At 42.0% G+C, this 18,532-nt stretch overlaps 1 protein-coding gene across 1 annotated transcript in view; it reads left to right on the top strand.

Annotated features, from left to right (window-relative positions):
* The first annotated feature begins 14,276 nt into the window (after window positions 1–14,276).
* The window catches only part of LOC138607111 (BMP/retinoic acid-inducible neural-specific protein 3-like), a 40,754-nt gene continuing 36,498 nt past the window's right edge, over window positions 14,277–18,532 (top strand). Inside the window, exon 1 of the mRNA XM_069679668.1 lies at window positions 14,277–14,540. Coding sequence (XP_069535769.1) covers window positions 14,317–14,540 — 224 coding nt within the window. The 5' untranslated portion in view covers window positions 14,277–14,316. The remainder of the gene's footprint in view (window positions 14,541–18,532) is intronic.

Raw genomic sequence — 18,532 nt, 5'->3', positions numbered from 1 at the left:
GTAGCTCATATAGAGCAATCAGAATTTCAGTCTGTTTCATAACCAGCAAAAAACTCCTCACAGGAGCTTTAATGAAGGTTCATGCTTTGCTGTGGTGGTTTTTTATGCCTTCATTTATCCTTGTGGTGCAGGCAGTAGTCCTTGTATAGTAAATACGCTGGAATAGAAAATGTAGGATGAAAGTCATGACAACATTTCTCGCTTTGAGTCTGATGATAAAAACGTTCCTGGTTCCCTAAAAAAAAGCTTAATAATTTGTGTTCAGCGTTTAAAGGACAACAAGGCAAAAAGGTTAGATAAGTGTGAATTTAAAAAAATCAATGGGCCCTCACATTGTTCAAAACAGCCCGTCACAGCTGAACTAAACTGTGATCTTTCAGATAATCGCCAATTATGTTGTTGTGAATACGCCATCAGTGGATCGGATTCAAGTGGCCTCTTTTCATGAACAAAGTGTACAAAGCTGCAAGCAGTTAGCGTCACACAGTCACATCCCACACAGAGTGCAAAACGTTGAGCTTTACGCGAGCTTACATGGAAACAACCATTTGCATACTACTTCTCTAAGAATACTTCTTCCACAGAGACGGGAGGGGAAGTAAGAGCAGTCAGAAATAAGTCTAATTTGTTCCATTTGTGGGCATTCAAGGAGCCAGAGCAGCAGCAGAAGACGTAAACAAAATAAAGAAGCCAGAGAGAGGAGCGAGAGAGGAAACCGCCCCTCTAATTTAAGAGCCACCTTTGTCCCTGTTTGCACAAGGCCACCAGCAGATGAGCTCTGTTTGTATTTTACTCTGATTTATTGGAGCTTCACTCTCTGTATGTTCTTGGCCGCTCGGTGATATGCAGCCGTAAAAAAACGTGCAAGCAAGAAGTTTACAGTCTGTATCGCAATCATTAAGGTGACTTCACCCCCCTGTTTGCTATCAATTTGAGACTTTAATGTTCAGTAGCTTATAATGATTTACAGCGACACGCTCGCAGATTAAAAATGACACACTTAGCTTGCTTAAACCTACGTGCACACACTCAGAGACACTGATAGAGACCATGAGCTGAGTAAATGATCGAATCCGTCTAAATTATTAATGTCCTCTTTCTGCCACGACCATCGAGGAGAATACAAACACACATAGCGTACACAGTGCAACAAACAACGCACCCACAAACCTCCTTCCTGTTCTCACGCAGGGATATTGATCCTCAGCTGCTGAAAATCAAGATCTGTTTAAGAATTGATCCGGAGTGGTTACAGCTATGTGTTTGGATCATCTTTGCCGTGTGTGAGGCTCGGGCCGTGTGAAAGACTGACACGCAGCCATCGTGACTTCATCCAGTGATTTGTTAACTACTGTTTTGACGCCTTCTGTTCTGCAGTTTGGCCGTCGCCATCTTGTTTTTTTGAAGCCAGAAGTGACCATATTCAAGATTCAGTTGTCACTCCTGATACAAGTGCAACTGTGTGAAATTCTCATGCTGGGAGGCTCCAATCACAGGGTTAATATTAGATATAAAATAAAATGTATAAGAAAAGAAGGATGCAGTAATAAGGATATTTAAGACATACAGTCTTTACAACGTAGGCAAAATATACACATTTAAGGCAGAAGCAGGAATAAACATTCACTGGTAGATATTGCACATTCACGATCGAGCAGTACTTGATTGCACTTGTGTGTGTCGAGGTTTTATTTATTTAAAAGTCTTACAGGCTGGTGGAAACAGCCGTCCCTCCGTCTCCTGGCGTGTGCCTTTACTTGGATGAGAGTGATGCACATTGTTACAACTCTATCCTGGTTAAGAGTTTGTCTGTTAGCAACTTGTCAATCACAGCTAGCCAAGCCCTACAGCATACACAGCTTTATTGTCTGTTTTAATCAAAATGAGACCATGATTTACAAACATCATGCTGTACTGAAGAAGACGAGTGAAGAATGTTTATTGAGGTAATAATGCAGGTTTGAGACACCTCTGCACAGGCTTCACTTTTAAAGCCAGAGGCTACGTCCACTTTTTAATGCAGTCCGTGGTGTAAGGTGACTGAGCTCTTTGCTATTAATCTATCTTCAATAATGAATTGTCACTGTATTAAAAAGGGAGTGTTTCCTGTGCGTTATCAGTTTACTGCTTCCCCCTCCAGCCAAATGTTCCTCGTGCTTTTGTGAGAGGAAGGATTTGTTTGCCTGCTCTGTGTTCATGCTGGCCCGAGAAGATGTTTGCTCCGGAGTTTCTCTGCCTTAATGAACTACTGTTTTTTTTGTAGACAGTGCTGGATGGATTAAGAAGGATTTTACAAAGACGCAGTTTCCAATGTAACTAATGCCCCTTAACAAGGAGCGGCCACTGTAACAACACTGTACTGCTGTAGAGGCCCGGAGTGCATTTGTGGCAGTAACACTGGCCAGTTTATTGGCTTATCTGCTTTCTGGCTCCCCTGTCGGTCAGCTGCTTTCATATTATATGGAGGGAATTCTGTCCAACAAACAAAGTTCAAGCAAACAGCTTTAACACACAACCTAGAAGCCTCTCAGTATGTATCTTTGATGTTCTGTTTTGGACACTACAAAGCCTTGACCACTGACAGCTTAGAAATACCGGATTATTATCAGCTTGATCTTTTGAACATTTCTTATTAAAGTTACAATCTTTAAGATTTTCATCTAAATAAATGTCTGTTAAATCACTATCTATGGCCAAATGAGCGGCGCCCAGTTAGTGACGTGTTTTCCATCAGCCAGCAGTGGTTGGTCTGCCAGAGAGGGCAGGCGGAGCTAAGCGGCTGCTTTTCCGGTCTCTGCAAGTGTTGCGAGTAAACAGTAATCTACTATGGCTGAACAAACAAAGAAAAGATGGATGACTACAGATACAACTTCAACAAGAAGTGAAAATCCAAAGAAAAAGAAACAAACTCGACGCTCAGATGAAGCAAACAGTCTGAAAAGGAAAGCGACCGCCAGCGAGGAAAATCAAGAGTTACAACCGGAGCCAACCGTGGACGTCTTGGAAGTGTGCTCCCACACTTACCGTTTATCGCCATAGGTGCCGCCAAAGACAACGACACTGAGATTACCACTTTAACATTATTTGGGCAGCTGATGACATGTTAGAGACACCTGCAGATGTCAGCTGGTTTGTGGATGTCCTGCTGTAAAACAAGGTTAAATATAACTGTGATCAGTATATCCTCACACAATGGTTTCAGTAATGCCTTACAAAAAGTTCTGCATCATTTCAGAAAGCTACAGTTTTCCTTCATTAAAACTACAGTATCTCTGTATACAGTAGTGTACATCATTATAGTTTAGGCCCATGTAAATAGCCAATATAAATACGTTTCTTTGCTGTGTGACTTCACTAAAACTCATTTACATACAAAGAGGATTATAAGTGATAAAGAATATTGCGGCCTAAATGCAAATCATAGTTTAAGCCCAACTTTAAAGTGATAAAGCAGGAATTATTAAGAGGGGGGAAAAAAACAGAGTTAATGTGCGTGAAATTATGCTTCATAGTGTCCACTTAGTAAATCTGAAGTTGAAGCTCGGGGCAAAATTCTTAACAAATAAGTCTCGACTGAGAGAGAACCTGATAGCACCGACTTGGACCCACAGCATCTGAAGGAGGCTCAAAAGTAAATTAAACAGTCTGCAGAACAACACCTGAACCACAGCTTGTGCACACACACTTTCATTTGACCTTCCCCACAGCAGCTCAGCGCTGCTAGGTCATGCATTATTGCTTTGAGTCCTCATGTCAGACGCTTACATACGCGTGTTTGTAGATCCGTACGAGCGTGCGTGCGCGTTAAAGTGACATTTCTTCTGTCTTTGATGTCTGCCTCCCAGGACACCATGGGAGCTCATCCTTTGTATTTGTTTGCAAGACAGCCGGATGAGTGCAACTGGCAGTCACATATTATAATTTCACAAAGGCTGTGTTTTACTGCTGGCGCTGGTATGAGAGGCATTGTTGACAGTTGTAGGAGGGAAGATAACTGGGTTAATTAGGGCCAAAAACCTCATTAGTCAGCACGGAGGGGAAGATGTAAAGTTTATCAGTTCCTGTTTCCCTACTTTGAGGATGGTTTTGGGGTTGGCTCGCGGACAAGTTACAAAGTGGATCCTGTTGAAGAAACTCTAATGAAATGTTTTAATCAAACCCTTCCCCCCCCTTCTTGCCTCATTCTCTTCTTCTACCATCATCTTTCCTCAAATGTTTTCAAAGTGTGAGCTATCACAAAAAGAGACTCATTCATTTGCATACTCGCAGTGCCAACAGAGAGAATGCTGTAAGTGCTCCAATCATGAATATGGACACACACACACACATTCATGCATCTACACACACACACACAGACAAGCTTAGGTAGGTGACCGTTACAGCTGGCACCCTACAATAAGCGAGCAGATGTTTAGGGGGCTGAATGCTCTGTTTTGTCCTGGTCTCCAGTGAAAACGGCTGCTGAAATTCTCAAGAACGATTAGGCTCGGGAGTTCCCACATCTCATCAAGCTTACAGTATCCTCCAAAAGGCAGGGTGAGAGTCAAGATCCAACACTGCAGTCGGTAGCCAGGCCGGTATCTCTGGAGGGAACATGTAATTCTGCCAGTGCCACGGAGTTACAGGAAGTGCTGCAGAACAGCCTGACAGAGTTTGTGAGGAGAGAGAAATCTATTCATCACAAACGGTGCAGATTATTAGCGAGGCCAATAAATGAAAGTGTGTTTCGGATGTTCTCTTTTGAAAAAATCTATTGAGATATTAACCCAGAGAGGCAACAACTGCCAATTAAGTTAATTCAGCTGAAGAACTGTGAATCAATCGCCTCCTTTCAAAACAAGTGTTGAATAATAAGAATCAAGAATGTCAGCACTCGTGCCTTCTATGAAATTATCTCTCTTGCCGACACATTTGCAAACATTTGACTTTTCCCAGAGGCCGTTAATTTATGAGACTTCCACTGAAGCTGAAGACGTGATGTTTTCTATAGTGTGAATGCGTCTTTTTTTGATCATTCAGATGAAAAGCAGGAAAACAAAGAGAGTTGTCACTTCACACAGAGGCTCCAAATAGCTGGAGGACATACCAAGCCCACACTGCGTATGTGTCATACCTTAATGTAACCACCAGTCGGCCTTGTAATGAAAAATGTCTTTGACGGCTGTTTCATTTACTTTTTTAACATCGTGCCTGAGGGAAGAACACTGGGAGATATCAGTAAGCTGTGAGCATGTTGTCCTATTTCTCTGACTGGTAGACTTCCATCATGTGCTTCTGTTATTCAGTCAGAAGCAATGTTTGAAGTACCGCTTTGATTCTCTGAATGAAACTACAGAATGAAGTCGACATGTCCAAACCTCTTTCGCAGTCATAATCAGGTTGTACTGAGCGAATGTGTTATAGTAGCTTGTCTTGTGTATACTCAACCCAGTCTCACAGCAGTTGTTGATGTAGTCAAGACATTATAATTTATAGAGCGCTTGATTTGTGTCGGTCAGCATGTCAAGCAAATTTCAATTGGAAGTATGTTACGTACCCGCAACACTGACGCCTTTAGGAAGTCATGTGACACATGTAGAGCAACGAGTTCGCCGGGCAGGCAGTCAGAGTTGGTGAATGTGTCCAACACACAGAACTTGCTCCCACAAGACCTCGAGTCCTGTGTAGAACAAAAGTCATAGTTTAGAGTGATAATTTAAAAGATTTTAATTTAAATTAATGTGTGTATGTGGCGCCGGTTTAGCTCAGCAGTTAAATCGGCCACTGTGTACAGAGGCTACAGTCCTCGATGCGGCGGCCCCGGGTTCAAATCCCGCCCCCTTTAAAAATGAAAGACATTTAAAGCCCCAAAAATAATCTTTAAAATAAATAAATGTTAAGTCTATCACTGAATGAGGTAACACAATGGTGATTGAGCCTATGGCCCACTGATGAAAGCCTTTGCATTTGCAGTATTACAGACTGGCTGTCTGTGGCGCCCAGTTAGTGATACGTTTTCCATCAGCCTGCCACTGGTCAGCCAGAGAGAGCAGGCGGAGCTAAGCGGCTGCTTGCGAGTAAACAGTAATCTACTATGGCTGAACAAACAAAGAAAAGATGGATGACTACAGATACAACTTCAAAAATAAGTGAAAATCCAAAGAAAAAGAAACAAACTCGACGCTCAGATGAAGCAAACAGTCTGAAAAGGAAAGCGACCGTCAGCCAGGAAAATCAAGAGTTACAACCGGAGCCAACCGTGGACGTCACACATGCAACACTGTCTGGATATCTGGGAAGTGTGCTCCTGCAATTACCGTTTATCACCATAGGTGGCGCCAAAGAGAACAAAACTGAGCTCTTTGAGTTTAGCACTTTAACTTGGTCTTTATAATTTCTTTCATGCAGCTACTTCCAAGTGAAGAAACAATCTTTTCTTCCAACCCTGACCAAGTTGTTAAAACACCTCCAAACTGTGGCCATTTTTAGCACCAAAAAGACTTCAGGAAACGATGCCGGTTTGGGCTAAAATAATACCTCAGAGTTCTGTTTCACATGGAGACTCGAGCAGAGGTCTGCTGGGTGGAAGAGAGGAGCTTTGTGGAACAAATGCCTGAAGGCTGCCATGGTGCAAAATTGGTGCCACTACTTCTAAATGGAGTTGTGCTGACTGACCAAAAAAGGTTTTAGTATGTAGACATGAAATACACGACCAACTGAAATACATTAGTTTGAAAGTGATGCTTGCTGCACATAAAAGGGAAATATATTCTTTTTGTTATATTTTTGTTTGCATTTTAAAGAACTGCCTCGAGACTGGGTTCTCTACTTTTTAGTGACAAAGCAACCAGCAGCAGAAAGACACAGCAGGGCCACACAGCACTCTGTGCATTGATCGGGTGGGTCTCTGGTCGAGTAATGACAAGACATAAAACCTCTCAAATGACGGGAGTCATCTCAGACAACTTGTAAAGTATTTCTGCAGCTGAACTATTTGATATTCAGTGGTGCTTACTGAATATAGCCTGCCATTATGACGGGCAGTGGGCGTAAAAATGTTGTACAGTTTGATCCACTGTTGGCCGTACTTCACTCAAACGGCCATTTGTTAAACATCCTTCTCTCTGTAAAGAACTGGGAGGTGAAGACACAGATTTTTCTCCTGTGGAGAAATAAACACGACCTCGTCTGAGGTGTCCTTTACAAGATTCATTTCGGTGTCTGTGCTTTCTCTCTGACCAAACAAACCGTATGTCTTTGCTGTGGACATGTTTTTATACGAAAGAAGGATTGCGTGTCTCATGACAAGGCTGAGGCGATTGCGCATGGACGTACATGCTGACTGTCAATTTCACCAGAGAGCCGTGTCTAAACCTTGAGGAGGAAAAAATGCTTCCGAAGGCTGAAACCATTTTTAATTTAACTCAGAATTATGATTACCTTGGTGCTCTGAGAGTATGTCTAGCATAATTTGGAGGGAGATTATGAAAATGTTAAAAACAAAACAGTCACTTGATAGCGAAAATCTACATGGATAATTGGAAAAATATGGCTTTGTTTGCTGTACGATTCCGCGTATCGCCTTTCACGGTTATTATTCTTGGCATTTGGCTATTCAGGGAACGCAATCCTCATCACATTCATGTGTGGGAAACTCTATTCCCCCATCATTTGCACTCTCCTCGCAATCCCATTGAGGGGACCTCACAGGAACAAACAGAGCTTTCATTTTATACAGAGGTTCCAAACAGCCCCGGGTTATTGCTGGCCCACGTTGTGCGAAATCATATTTGAGTGGATCCACTGGAGCCCCGGCGTTTGCCTACCGCTAAAATTGAAAATTCCTCCTTGCTGTATCACCAAGCATTTGATTTGTTGTTTCTAGATTATGGGCGCCCTCCTGCCTCAAGGAGGAGCATTTTTAACGTTTGATGAAAAGCAGTGTTTGCATAAGGTTGAAAATGTGACATAATGGCCTTGTAAAGTGAAAATGGCATGTATCTGATAACACCCAGGCAGCCGATGACAAAGACTTAGTGGATGGCTTTGTTCGGGCGATAATGTGATTATAAGGCTGGCACAGACCTGTCAGAAAACAATGAATGTTTACAGACAGCACTGCCACAGCAAAGTCTGTGAAAAAAACCACTGAGGATGTGAGTCAGTGGGCTTGGGAGGCATTTTGAGAAAGCACTGGATGAAGAGTGTGGGTTGCTTTGAGGAAGGGGAGACAAAAAGAAAAAGACAAAAGAGAGGGAGAGCGAGGGAAAAGAGGGAGCGAGCAACAGGAACAGAGCGAGAGCCGTTTTCCTGCCTCAGCTTTTTGGACAGCTGCCTGTTGGATGATAGGATTAAAGAGTCTTTTAATATGACCTCTGCGCTGTATTTTGATATTAACACGCCACCCACTCCCCTCTGAGATAGGTCACTCTATACACAAAATGCACCATGTAAAGCAAGTCTGTTACCACCTATAAAATGGAGTCAAAGTGGAAGCTAAGGGCACCGTTGGATTCAGTGAACAGAAACACACGGAGCTGTTTTGAGACCAATTCACGTCTTCACGCATAAACCTGTTCTCACTCCCCAAGTCTTCAAACGCAGCAGCTTCGTCAGTGTCCCAGTGCGTCAAAATATGACACTGTAGGAACCCTCTATCATCATTTCTGTAAGCTGTCATCTCACTTATTGTTTTGACGTGGCGTAGAAGTCGTGTCGTATTAGTAGTGCTGAAGTCTGCAGGGAATGGAGGAGGATGGATAGGTCACAAGGGCATAGGATTTCCAATCAGGAGAACAAACAGCAAACTTATTTTAAGTAGTTGACCTAATAGTTAGGTACATGTCAAGCTTGTGTATTTTAGCACTAATTGAATGCTGAACATGCTCTTTTTCTTCGACCTCACAGAGTAGGTTTTGGTGGTTAAAGAGCAGCTCCAGTCATGTTTTAAGACATATAAAATGCTCTGCTTGAAATAATAAATTGTGTCTGATGTGTTTCTGCAAAATATGCTTAGTTACCTTGTAAAAATCCTCCAAAGGCAACTCCTCCTTCTCCCTCATTAAAAATTCCCCAATCTGCATAGGCCCCATCCACTACGCAAATTTCAAACCTTAAATCTTTTAGTGGCGACTTGTTAGTAGTAACATTAACGTTAGTAGTCAGTAGTGAGTTTGCAAACATGACGATGACTGTAACAGCTGGCTCGCGCATAGCCTAAGTGGTTGCCATAGGTTGCACATAATGATATGCATAGCGTCACCGCATCCATTAATGGGATTGGCTCCTTAGGTTTGTGACGTCTCAAACCTGCCAATCTGAAAACGTGTTGTTCAGCCTGTCCTTGGTACACTGCAGTTTAAAAGCAGACAGGCCCAGCCATGGAGATGACTGCTGATGTTGTCCCTGATATGTCTTGTAGCACATGAAGAACACCACATGGAGATGTTTACAAGGTTAAACACTTGATTATCACTGGAGGGGGTCTTGTAACTGTTCCACAGCGTAAACATGCGTCCATTATTTTGGCATGTCGGGCAAGTTTTCTTTGAAAATGTAACTGGTTGTTGCTTTATTGACTCTTATTTTGAAAGTATAGCTTTGCACATTTATTATAGCAACCTTAACAGCGTAGCAGTGGCAGCACTGGCCAAACTGATGACAGAGCGGTACCTACGTTGTTATATTTTAAAGCTTATTGCCACAAACCAAGCTGAGCAATATGAAAAGCTGGCAGTGAGAATGCGTTCCATTATAAAACAGCATCTTACTCTACAATCTGATTCTATGTGACAGTAAGCCACAAGTTTGCGTGTGTTTTGACAAAGTCTGACACCAAAGCGCAACTCTGCTCGCTGTGTGGCCCTCCGCTGCTGAAGGATTAGAGGGAAAAGTGCGATGCTGGAGCATGGCAGAAGATAACAGGAAAGATGGGAAGACAGCGGTTCTCTGTCTCAGTGCCAATAAAGTATTCAACAGCGCTGGAACGAGAGCAGAGATTGCTGAAGGACTTGTTCACAGTTCAACTGCAAAAACAACAAAGACGTTAGAAAAGAAATGCAGAGAATTTGCAAAGTTATGGTGCAACTTTTTTCAGGCTTCACTGCGAGTTGCTTTTTAGAATTGTACCACATTTACGCCTACATCTCATGCTATGAGATAAGTGGAATATTCAGATGTCATAAGTGTAGACTTGAAACTGGAGACCTTGATCTGAACCAGACTTTAGGTACCATTATCATTAGGTATCATCACTAATTGGATTAAGTTAGACCAAATCTCTCATTGTTTGTGGGTGAGTTGGTGTTTGAATACTAATGTGGGATTATTAAATATTAGGATCTGAGCACCAACTGGTGCAAGGACCCTGATGTAATGCAAGAAATTCTTATTATTTTTCCTTCTTCTTTTTAGGCCCAAATGAAGCCCATTTTAGGACAAAAGCTTTACATGCACGTCACAAAGGGGGAACTTTTGATATTTTATAGATTCTGCAAATGACTAATGGCTCCAAAGCACCCACTTTGAAATGTAAACAAAATAGCCCTTACATTATCACATGTACACCAGTTGGGAGGCACATTTAATGTCCAAAACAACAGGAAGTCAGCCATTTTTCCCCATTCATTTAAACGATTTAAACTATTTATTATAGTCATACTTAATGAACTCTAATTATGGGGTCAATCCAAGCTTAAAGTTTTTGATATCCTGAGTTTTCAGCAAATGGCCTGGCAGCAACATTTCGTTGTTTTGCCATGAAACAGGAAGTTGTTTTAACTCAAATATACTGATGTGCACTTCTGATCAGTCTCTGCCTTCTGTTCCCAGTAAGGTCATCTTCACTGGACAATTTTTACAACTGGATTTAGGACCAAGGGGAAAAAAAGACTCACAGCCCAGCACACTTCACTAAACTCTCATAAAAGCTCCATCTCCTCCAGCTGTCATGGAGTTCTCACATCCACTTATTCACCTTCTCACCCTAATCTTTTTTTTTCACAGCACAAATTTTGATTCAACTCCATTTCTGTTTCAGTTTACCTGTCCGGTGTGAGTTGTCCTCCTCTCTGCCTTGTTCTGCTACAGATCTTTAAACCTCTTTTGTCAGGGTGTGACACAGCAGTCCCGGTGGTGTCGAAGAAGCAAACTAAGCAAACTCACATAAATGGGTCAGACAATGTGGCAGCATGGATCACACTAGCTTTAAATACTTCCTGGTCAAACCACATTGTTACAAGCAAGGGCTTAAACTCAACAGCTATTAAGAACATTAGTAAAACCAATCTTTGAAATGAGGCGTTAAAATATACAATAACTCCACCTTCAAGCTAGAGTTAATTTTACTGCGGCTGGTCGGAAACAAAATACAGAAAGATTAACCAAAGTACCTCACCCGCCAAAAAGTCCCACTTGGTATGGTCCACTGTGCCACAACTTAAAAGCAAAGGGCAAGGGGCATTCATGTGCGCGTGTTCATGAGAGCACCATCCCCAACCAGGAAGTGGAAACGGGTAAGAAAGCAAGCAAACAAGAACATTACCACTTGAGTGATAGCAAACTAAATAAAGCGTATGTATGAAGCAACTTAAGAGGATCCTAATTTTAACTAATAAACACTTCACATAATCACAACTAAATATTTAACATATTCAAACACAAAAAGGAGTTTTTTACCTCACTATGGAGGGTGTGAGAGTAGGTCCTGAAATGCTTTAAAACAGTATAAAAAGTGCGTGTTGGAAAAAGTTGTTTTTTGTCATCACTTGAGGGGATTTATACATTTAGAAGTGAGGTTACCCGACCTCTGTAGCCAGCTCCTCGTCTCTGCTCTGAGCTGGATGTTTTAGGCTACACTGAGAACGTTGTTGGCATTACACACCCACTTGCCAGCTGACCCGCCGGCAGTCAAGTTGGGCAACGTAGGTGTATTATGCGTAGAATAATAAAAATACAATATTATTGCTTCTGGTGCATTGATTTGATTTTTTTAACTTTTAATTTTTTAACTTAAAAAATAATAAGATTAGGTCTACAATAGAGCTGTGGGGCGACTACTGTCAAAAGAAAAAGGAAAATCAGATGCACCCACACACATCGGGGTCAGGCGGGCCAGAGCGATGACAGCTACTGTATGTCAGACTTAAATACATTTCCAAATTGCCTGCTCATTTAATCGTACCATAACTACTAAATAAAAGCCGTCTGGAGTGCTTAAATTCTCAATAATCCACATTCCTCTTTGCTTCTGTCTGTGAATGACAATATTAAAGTCTTTAATGTTACATTTTAAATCTGTTCCTGCTCTTTCTATCCACCGGCAGCTGTTGTGCACCCTTCCCATGCTGTCTACTGGTTCGTCTGAGAGTGATGATTGTTGAAACCCACACACATGTGCACACACCCACACACAGTCATATGGCTGAGTTAACTTGACAGATTGTCATCAGAATACTGTAATGGGACTCAAACCCCCCCCTTACACCCCAACACAAACAACACACACACACATGCCGCAAAGGAGTGTGTCAGTGCGGGGGAGATGATTGACAGGGCTCGAGATGGTGATGGAGACTAATATGAGCCTTGGACAACAGTCTGAACAGCATGTAGTCTGATAAAACAGCCGCCGGGACTTTTACTTTGGCGACAAAAGTGTGTCTTCATTGATTTGCATGTGAGTAAACTCGTGTGTTGCAGTTTTACAGTAAAGCTAAGCTGACGTGCAGTGACAGCATTTGAGTTAAAGGGTTAAATTACCAATAAGAGTCCTAACTGTTGTATTTCTAATCAAGTCTGCAAAACTTTTCCCATTTTACCAAAATAACGTTCTCGTCTTTTACAGCAACAACCCCAAACTCACAGAAAGCAATGACTCATAACAAATGTGAAACAGTGCGCTCTGTAAAAAGGGAGCTAAACGACCCTCTCTGCAAAGGAAGATGGATGCACAGAGCATCACGATGCATTTAACTTAAAAGTGCTGGGTTTTGCTTTAATTGATTGGGCTATTTATTTTCCCACCAGCCCCTGAAAAAAGTTTTAAACAGTTTAAAGCTGCAACAAATGATTACATTTGTTATTATTCGAACTTTCAATGATTTCCACAAATAATCGCTAAATCCTCAAAATGTCTAAAATGAGTGAAACTCGGCGTCACAATTTCCCAGAGTTCATTAAATGTGCATTTTCTAATTCCAATGACTAAATGATTTATTTGTCCCCTGTAGTGTTCTATTAATACTTAAAGGATTGATTGTTTTCTGTGTATTAAATGTCCAGTGCAGGATAAACAATATTATTAAAGATAAATGTGTAATTAATATTATTGCAGCATCCCTGCACGCGTCAGTGAATCAAACTCATGCATTGTTATCGGTTTTATCCTGTTTTACATCACACAATGTTTGCACTGTTTCCTCACCCACTGTTACCATTTTAAGTTATTGCCAGTGAATGTGATTAGATCCGGAGTGATGCTGAGCTCACAATCTGTGAAGTTCTCCCCCATTTGAGCACCTCGAGTGGTGTGGATCAAACAAGAGAGAGGCTGTCCATGAATCTGGAGCTCGGTGGCTCGAGCCCCCTGGCTCTCCTGCCCACATAATGAAGTGTCTTTGATCAAGACACGAAACCCCAATTTACTCTCAATGAGTAGACGAGTGCTTGCTGGGCTTGCATTGTAATGTGAAGATACAGCACTCTTAATATCTGACGTGGTTACAAGCAAATACAAAAAGAAGACCTATTACAGAAGGTGTGAATCCTTACCTTATTGTATAAAGGTAGTGAAGGTGACATCTTTAAGTTCCTCTTTTTAGATGCAATTAAGACTAAATGTTTTCACTTAACAAAGAGACAAAAATAGCTCCCGGTTTGAAAGCTGCAGCTGGTGAACGATTCCCATCTTTCTTTGATATATTATTTACATGATCAATTTTCCTTCTCTTAATTCACAAGTGGTAAATAGATGAATCATTCTAACACAAAGGGATTGTGTTGAGATGATCCATCTGTGTAATGTAATCTCTTCAAACACTTGAGAATAGAAGCATCTGTGTGTTGCTGCCACACGGAGCTGTTAAAGTTTGAAGTATTATCAGGTTTATTTTTGTTTTCTCCGTCTTTCATGGTGGATGTGGGTGTTTGTTTTTATCCTCATCTGCTTCTTCGTTTGTGCTCTTCTTCAGGTGTTCGGGGGGCGTTGAGGTGATGCAGGTCCCCCGGTCATCCCAGTGGAGGAGCCAGTTAATAACGAGTGGCTTTGGCTGCTGAACACCACCCCTCGCCCTCCACCATCACCACCCCTCATCCCTCCCCGCGCTCCCTCCATCTCTGATGGCTCTATGGGGCGTCCTCAGCCTCAGCCTTCACTGCTGGGTGTGTTTACGGTCTGCGGTAACGGCAGCTGCAGCGGCAACAACCAGCCTCCCCAATGACAAGCCCGGGGGCCCCCTGGACTGGCTCCTGTCGGATAAAGGGCCCTTCCACCACTCCCCAGAGTACATTGACTTTGTGGAGAAGAACCGGCAAGGCTTCTCCACAAGATACAAGATATACAGGTGAGTCACACCTGCAGGATGAAGAAGCCCTTTACAATGTGCACTGTTGTATCGCTCTTATATGAATAATAGATATCCCTGCAGCCACTTCAAATGGTCTCCATGGTTGCACTCTGAAAGATTGGCTGCATGCAATCAAAGACCACACACATAATATAATTATGTTAATCTGTTTACATAAATAGATCAGTATAAGCCAGGAAGTCACAGTATTTTGTTAATAGCCACAGGCTGTACTCAAAAGCAATTAAAGCTTACTGTAAGATTCAGCTCATTTAATATGAACAGTGTTAAGCATTAGCAAAATAGAGTTGATGTTAACAACCACTTACGTTGGCTTCTTCGCTGTATCTTATGGTTACCATATTGTGAAACCCCCAAACGGGATCTTAAGTGTATCGCACTTCCGTGCATGTTTGCCGATTTTCAACCTCAGTCCTATCGTGCTTTTATGGGGAGCTAATGCCGTTGCTCTGTGCCTTTGGAGGATGCTATCCGCTTCTCCAATGCGCCCTGGAAAACCTCTGAGGCCATGGAGCTCACTAAACTACACTTCCTCAATCTGGACGCCCACCTCAGATGTCATGTCACGTTCAATATCGTCAGGTTTGAAATGTATTCTGCAGACCTGAAGATTTTTTCGATGCTCCACCGGTATAGTCTCGTCGTATTTCAGATTCTTTTCGGAGCCATTGCCTGCAGCGATCAATGTCCTTGACTGGAAAACAGTAGTATTTAATTCCGTCTCTCGCTGGGCCGTTCCTTTCAGAGGGAGAGGCGCAATGCACGCTGGGTGTTGTAGGAATGTAGAATGGACGAAACCACGAGCTGTTTGTACAACTTTCTCCCCAGCTATGGCGCCACTTTCAAATATTATTGCTTCTATTGATTACAGAGAACACCAGCTTTGACTGACTGTGGCTTTTTCCAGGGGAGAACTGCTCCTTTAAGCATGCACCATAGGTGTTTTCATCAGGAGGCCATAGCCTATGACACTTGCTTGGACCCAATCCCAATCTCCACCCTAAAGCCTAAGCACTGAACACTCATGGACTTTAATGACGTCAGACGTGCAGTCCGTGAGGGTTTAAGAACTGCATGAAAATGAGGAATGGGACGCCCTATCATGGCATCACACGTTGCCTGGAAACCAGATGGGCCATTAAATCTAATAAGTAAAAAAGCCGACCTGCAGCATGTATTTATGTGTTTGACAGTGTTTACATACATTTTAAGATCAGATAAGCTTTATTCAACAAACTATCAAAATCAGAAAGGCATTAATGTTAATCATTTGTGAATATTTAATTGTTGTCACTTACAGATAAACATATTTGCGGTTCCCGTCACCGTCCATGCTCACATTATTTGCATTTATTATTATTTTTTGGTCAAACTTGAACTTCTTCAATGTACGAACATTTGTTTACATTTAGTGGGGGGCTGGACAATCACGTTTGTATACGTAACCAAGTTTGCTATGAACCCTGGGTAAGTCCCACAGGAAAGTCTGCAGATATGCGGACTCATGGAAAGTCCGTAATTTGGAGTTGTAAAGTCCGCATCAGAGCCCTCAATCACTCTGATCTGACAGTGGGACAGCACTAAGCACTCAGGCACTCACCGGGAACGTGCCTCAAAGTTTGTGAGTGTGGAGATTGTGATTGGGCCATAGACGACCAACAGCCTTGGCAATGACACATAAATTGACAGTGTAATAGTAGTTCTGCACATCCAAAAAAAAACAACTTTAACATAATCATGTTTATTGCACAATCGTGTTTCTTAAACACGTCTTCCTAAATCTAAAGTAAATTATGAAGTGGGTCAACTCTTTCTTCAGTTACGTAAACTTGAGTGTAGGACCGCTGCACTTAAGAAGACAACGTATTCTGCACTGTACTTTAGTCAAACAAGTACCTTTTTTTTGCATGATTTAATTGAGATGAACTAATTGGAATTGACTGTGTATGTGATGTTGGTTTGGGGGGATTTTGCATTATAAATCTGATGTTACCACCATCATTCTAGTATGTTGCAATAGAGCTCCTGCATGTTTTATATTTACTAAAAACCTATTAACACTAAGCTGTTGCTCATTTAGACATATGCATTTAGAAAGCCCGTCTGCTAGTTCTTACCTGACCCTTATTATAGCACTTCAGTGAAATTGCATTGCTTGCAATGAAATGCGCTGCAGTCTGCAAATCAGGTGGAGTCGAATTAAATGATAGAGATGAGATAGGCAGGGAGTGAACTCGTGTGCCTGGGCTGAATTATCTTGCAAATGTACGTCTGATGTAATTTGTTGCTTCAGGAACACAATGAAGCTGAGGACAAGGTCATTCCAAGGGCATTTTAACATGAATGTGATAAAGGTAATCAGATCATTGTGGTGTGACAGTGGTGTTAACGTCTGCCGCTGCACAGGGTTTTTATTAGAAGTACATTTTCTCTTCCCGACTAAGGTTTTTTATTGTAACATCAAAATGATGTAAAGGAGAAAATGAAACATCACATTTGTGCACACAGACATTGGACAATATGCTTTATGAAAGCCCTATTCATGCTTATTTAGTAGGCAGACGGCATTATTTGCCCTGTGCTGTCATGCTGAAAAGGTTCCTCTCAGCCAATGTTCACAAGAATTCTGGCACGTTCCTCGACAGAATCATGATGTATTTCATGCAGACATGTTGCTATCAGCAGGCCGTACATCACATTCAGCTGCCTTCCAAACCCTCAGGGAGTCACCTGATCAGGTGGTCAACTGAAATATGGTGATTAGCACCGGAAAAAAATGATGATTTGTCATGACAGCAACACAGTCTGAGGTATCGGCATGCGACCGAATTAGCAGAGATTTTGTCATGAATCATTTCCTTCGTCATTTAGGAGGATGTTGTCCAGGCTTCTGGAAATAGATGGACAGGGTTCCTGACATCTATGGATCGCTTCAAGGATGCTTTATGGTTTCTGTGAACGGTTGCTGCATTAGAGCTTTTTAATATTTCCTTCTCTGGCAAAAGGCAGCGATCCGTTGGAGGCGAGCTGCATGGGCGGCAAGATTAATAGTCTTATCATGTGGCCAAGTGATTAGTGAGCTCTTAGTACTTATTACTCTGCATTATCACAGAATCCCCTGAGAGGGTTCTGTCAGCTGCAAGGTTGTGTTTGAGGCCCTCTAGATTACCACAATGTGGCGTTGATTAATAGTGATGATATTAAAAGGAAAAACTAACCTAAAAAGTAAATAGCCTGTAAATCTTCCTAAATTGAAATTCTCTTGGACTCAGTCCCACTCGACTCCAGGAAGGAGTCCGACAAAGACAGGAGGGGGACAGCTGTGTGGGTAAGCTTGTGTTTTCTGTTTTGGCGAGTAATAACTCTCTTTCAGTGCCTGTGTTAGTTGAGGTGAAATGTGGTGATGTGTTTGGGTGCACACACCTGGAGCTGGCTCATTAAAAATTCAGAACGGTTGTTTTATTAAAGAAAGCAGGCCGACTTGGATATTCTCTCAAGAGGACAAAGTCACGCCAAGCCGCAAAAAAATGTAAAAAACATTCTTGCATAATGTTTCTTTAACTTCCGAGCGATGCTCCAGCTGTGAAACAAATACAGCTGTAAGCCTCCTGTAACAGCAGGAAGGGGAAGTGATGCTCGGTGGCAGCAACATGTCCTGCAAAGAATCATCTTTTCCTCTGCTCACCACGGGTTAAAATCATGGCAGCTGTTTCTTTGTCAGACTGTTTCATTTAAATAAGTTGAAGAACTTTAATTAAAAAAGTTCTGATACAGATAGCAGAGTTTCAAAACTGATAACTGATATTTTCTATTTTAAAGCGGCCATATCTTCTGAATGGATATTCTCATAGTTTGTGTTTCACATTTTTTGGGTGTTTATTGTTCACGGTGAAAAAGTGAAAACTGCATAGTTCCGTGTTTTTTAAAAAGGTGGCTCTGAAATGGGCCATTCAGAACAGCTGCAGGTT

The sequence above is a fragment of the Semicossyphus pulcher genome, unplaced genomic scaffold (genome assembly GCF_022749685.1).
Source record: "Semicossyphus pulcher isolate SPU_LCO1_2020_fin unplaced genomic scaffold, fSemPul1.0.p SCAF_4, whole genome shotgun sequence".
NCBI lineage: Eukaryota > Metazoa > Chordata > Actinopteri > Labriformes > Labridae > Semicossyphus > Semicossyphus pulcher.
This window is presented reverse-complemented; position numbering and strand designations above follow the sequence as displayed.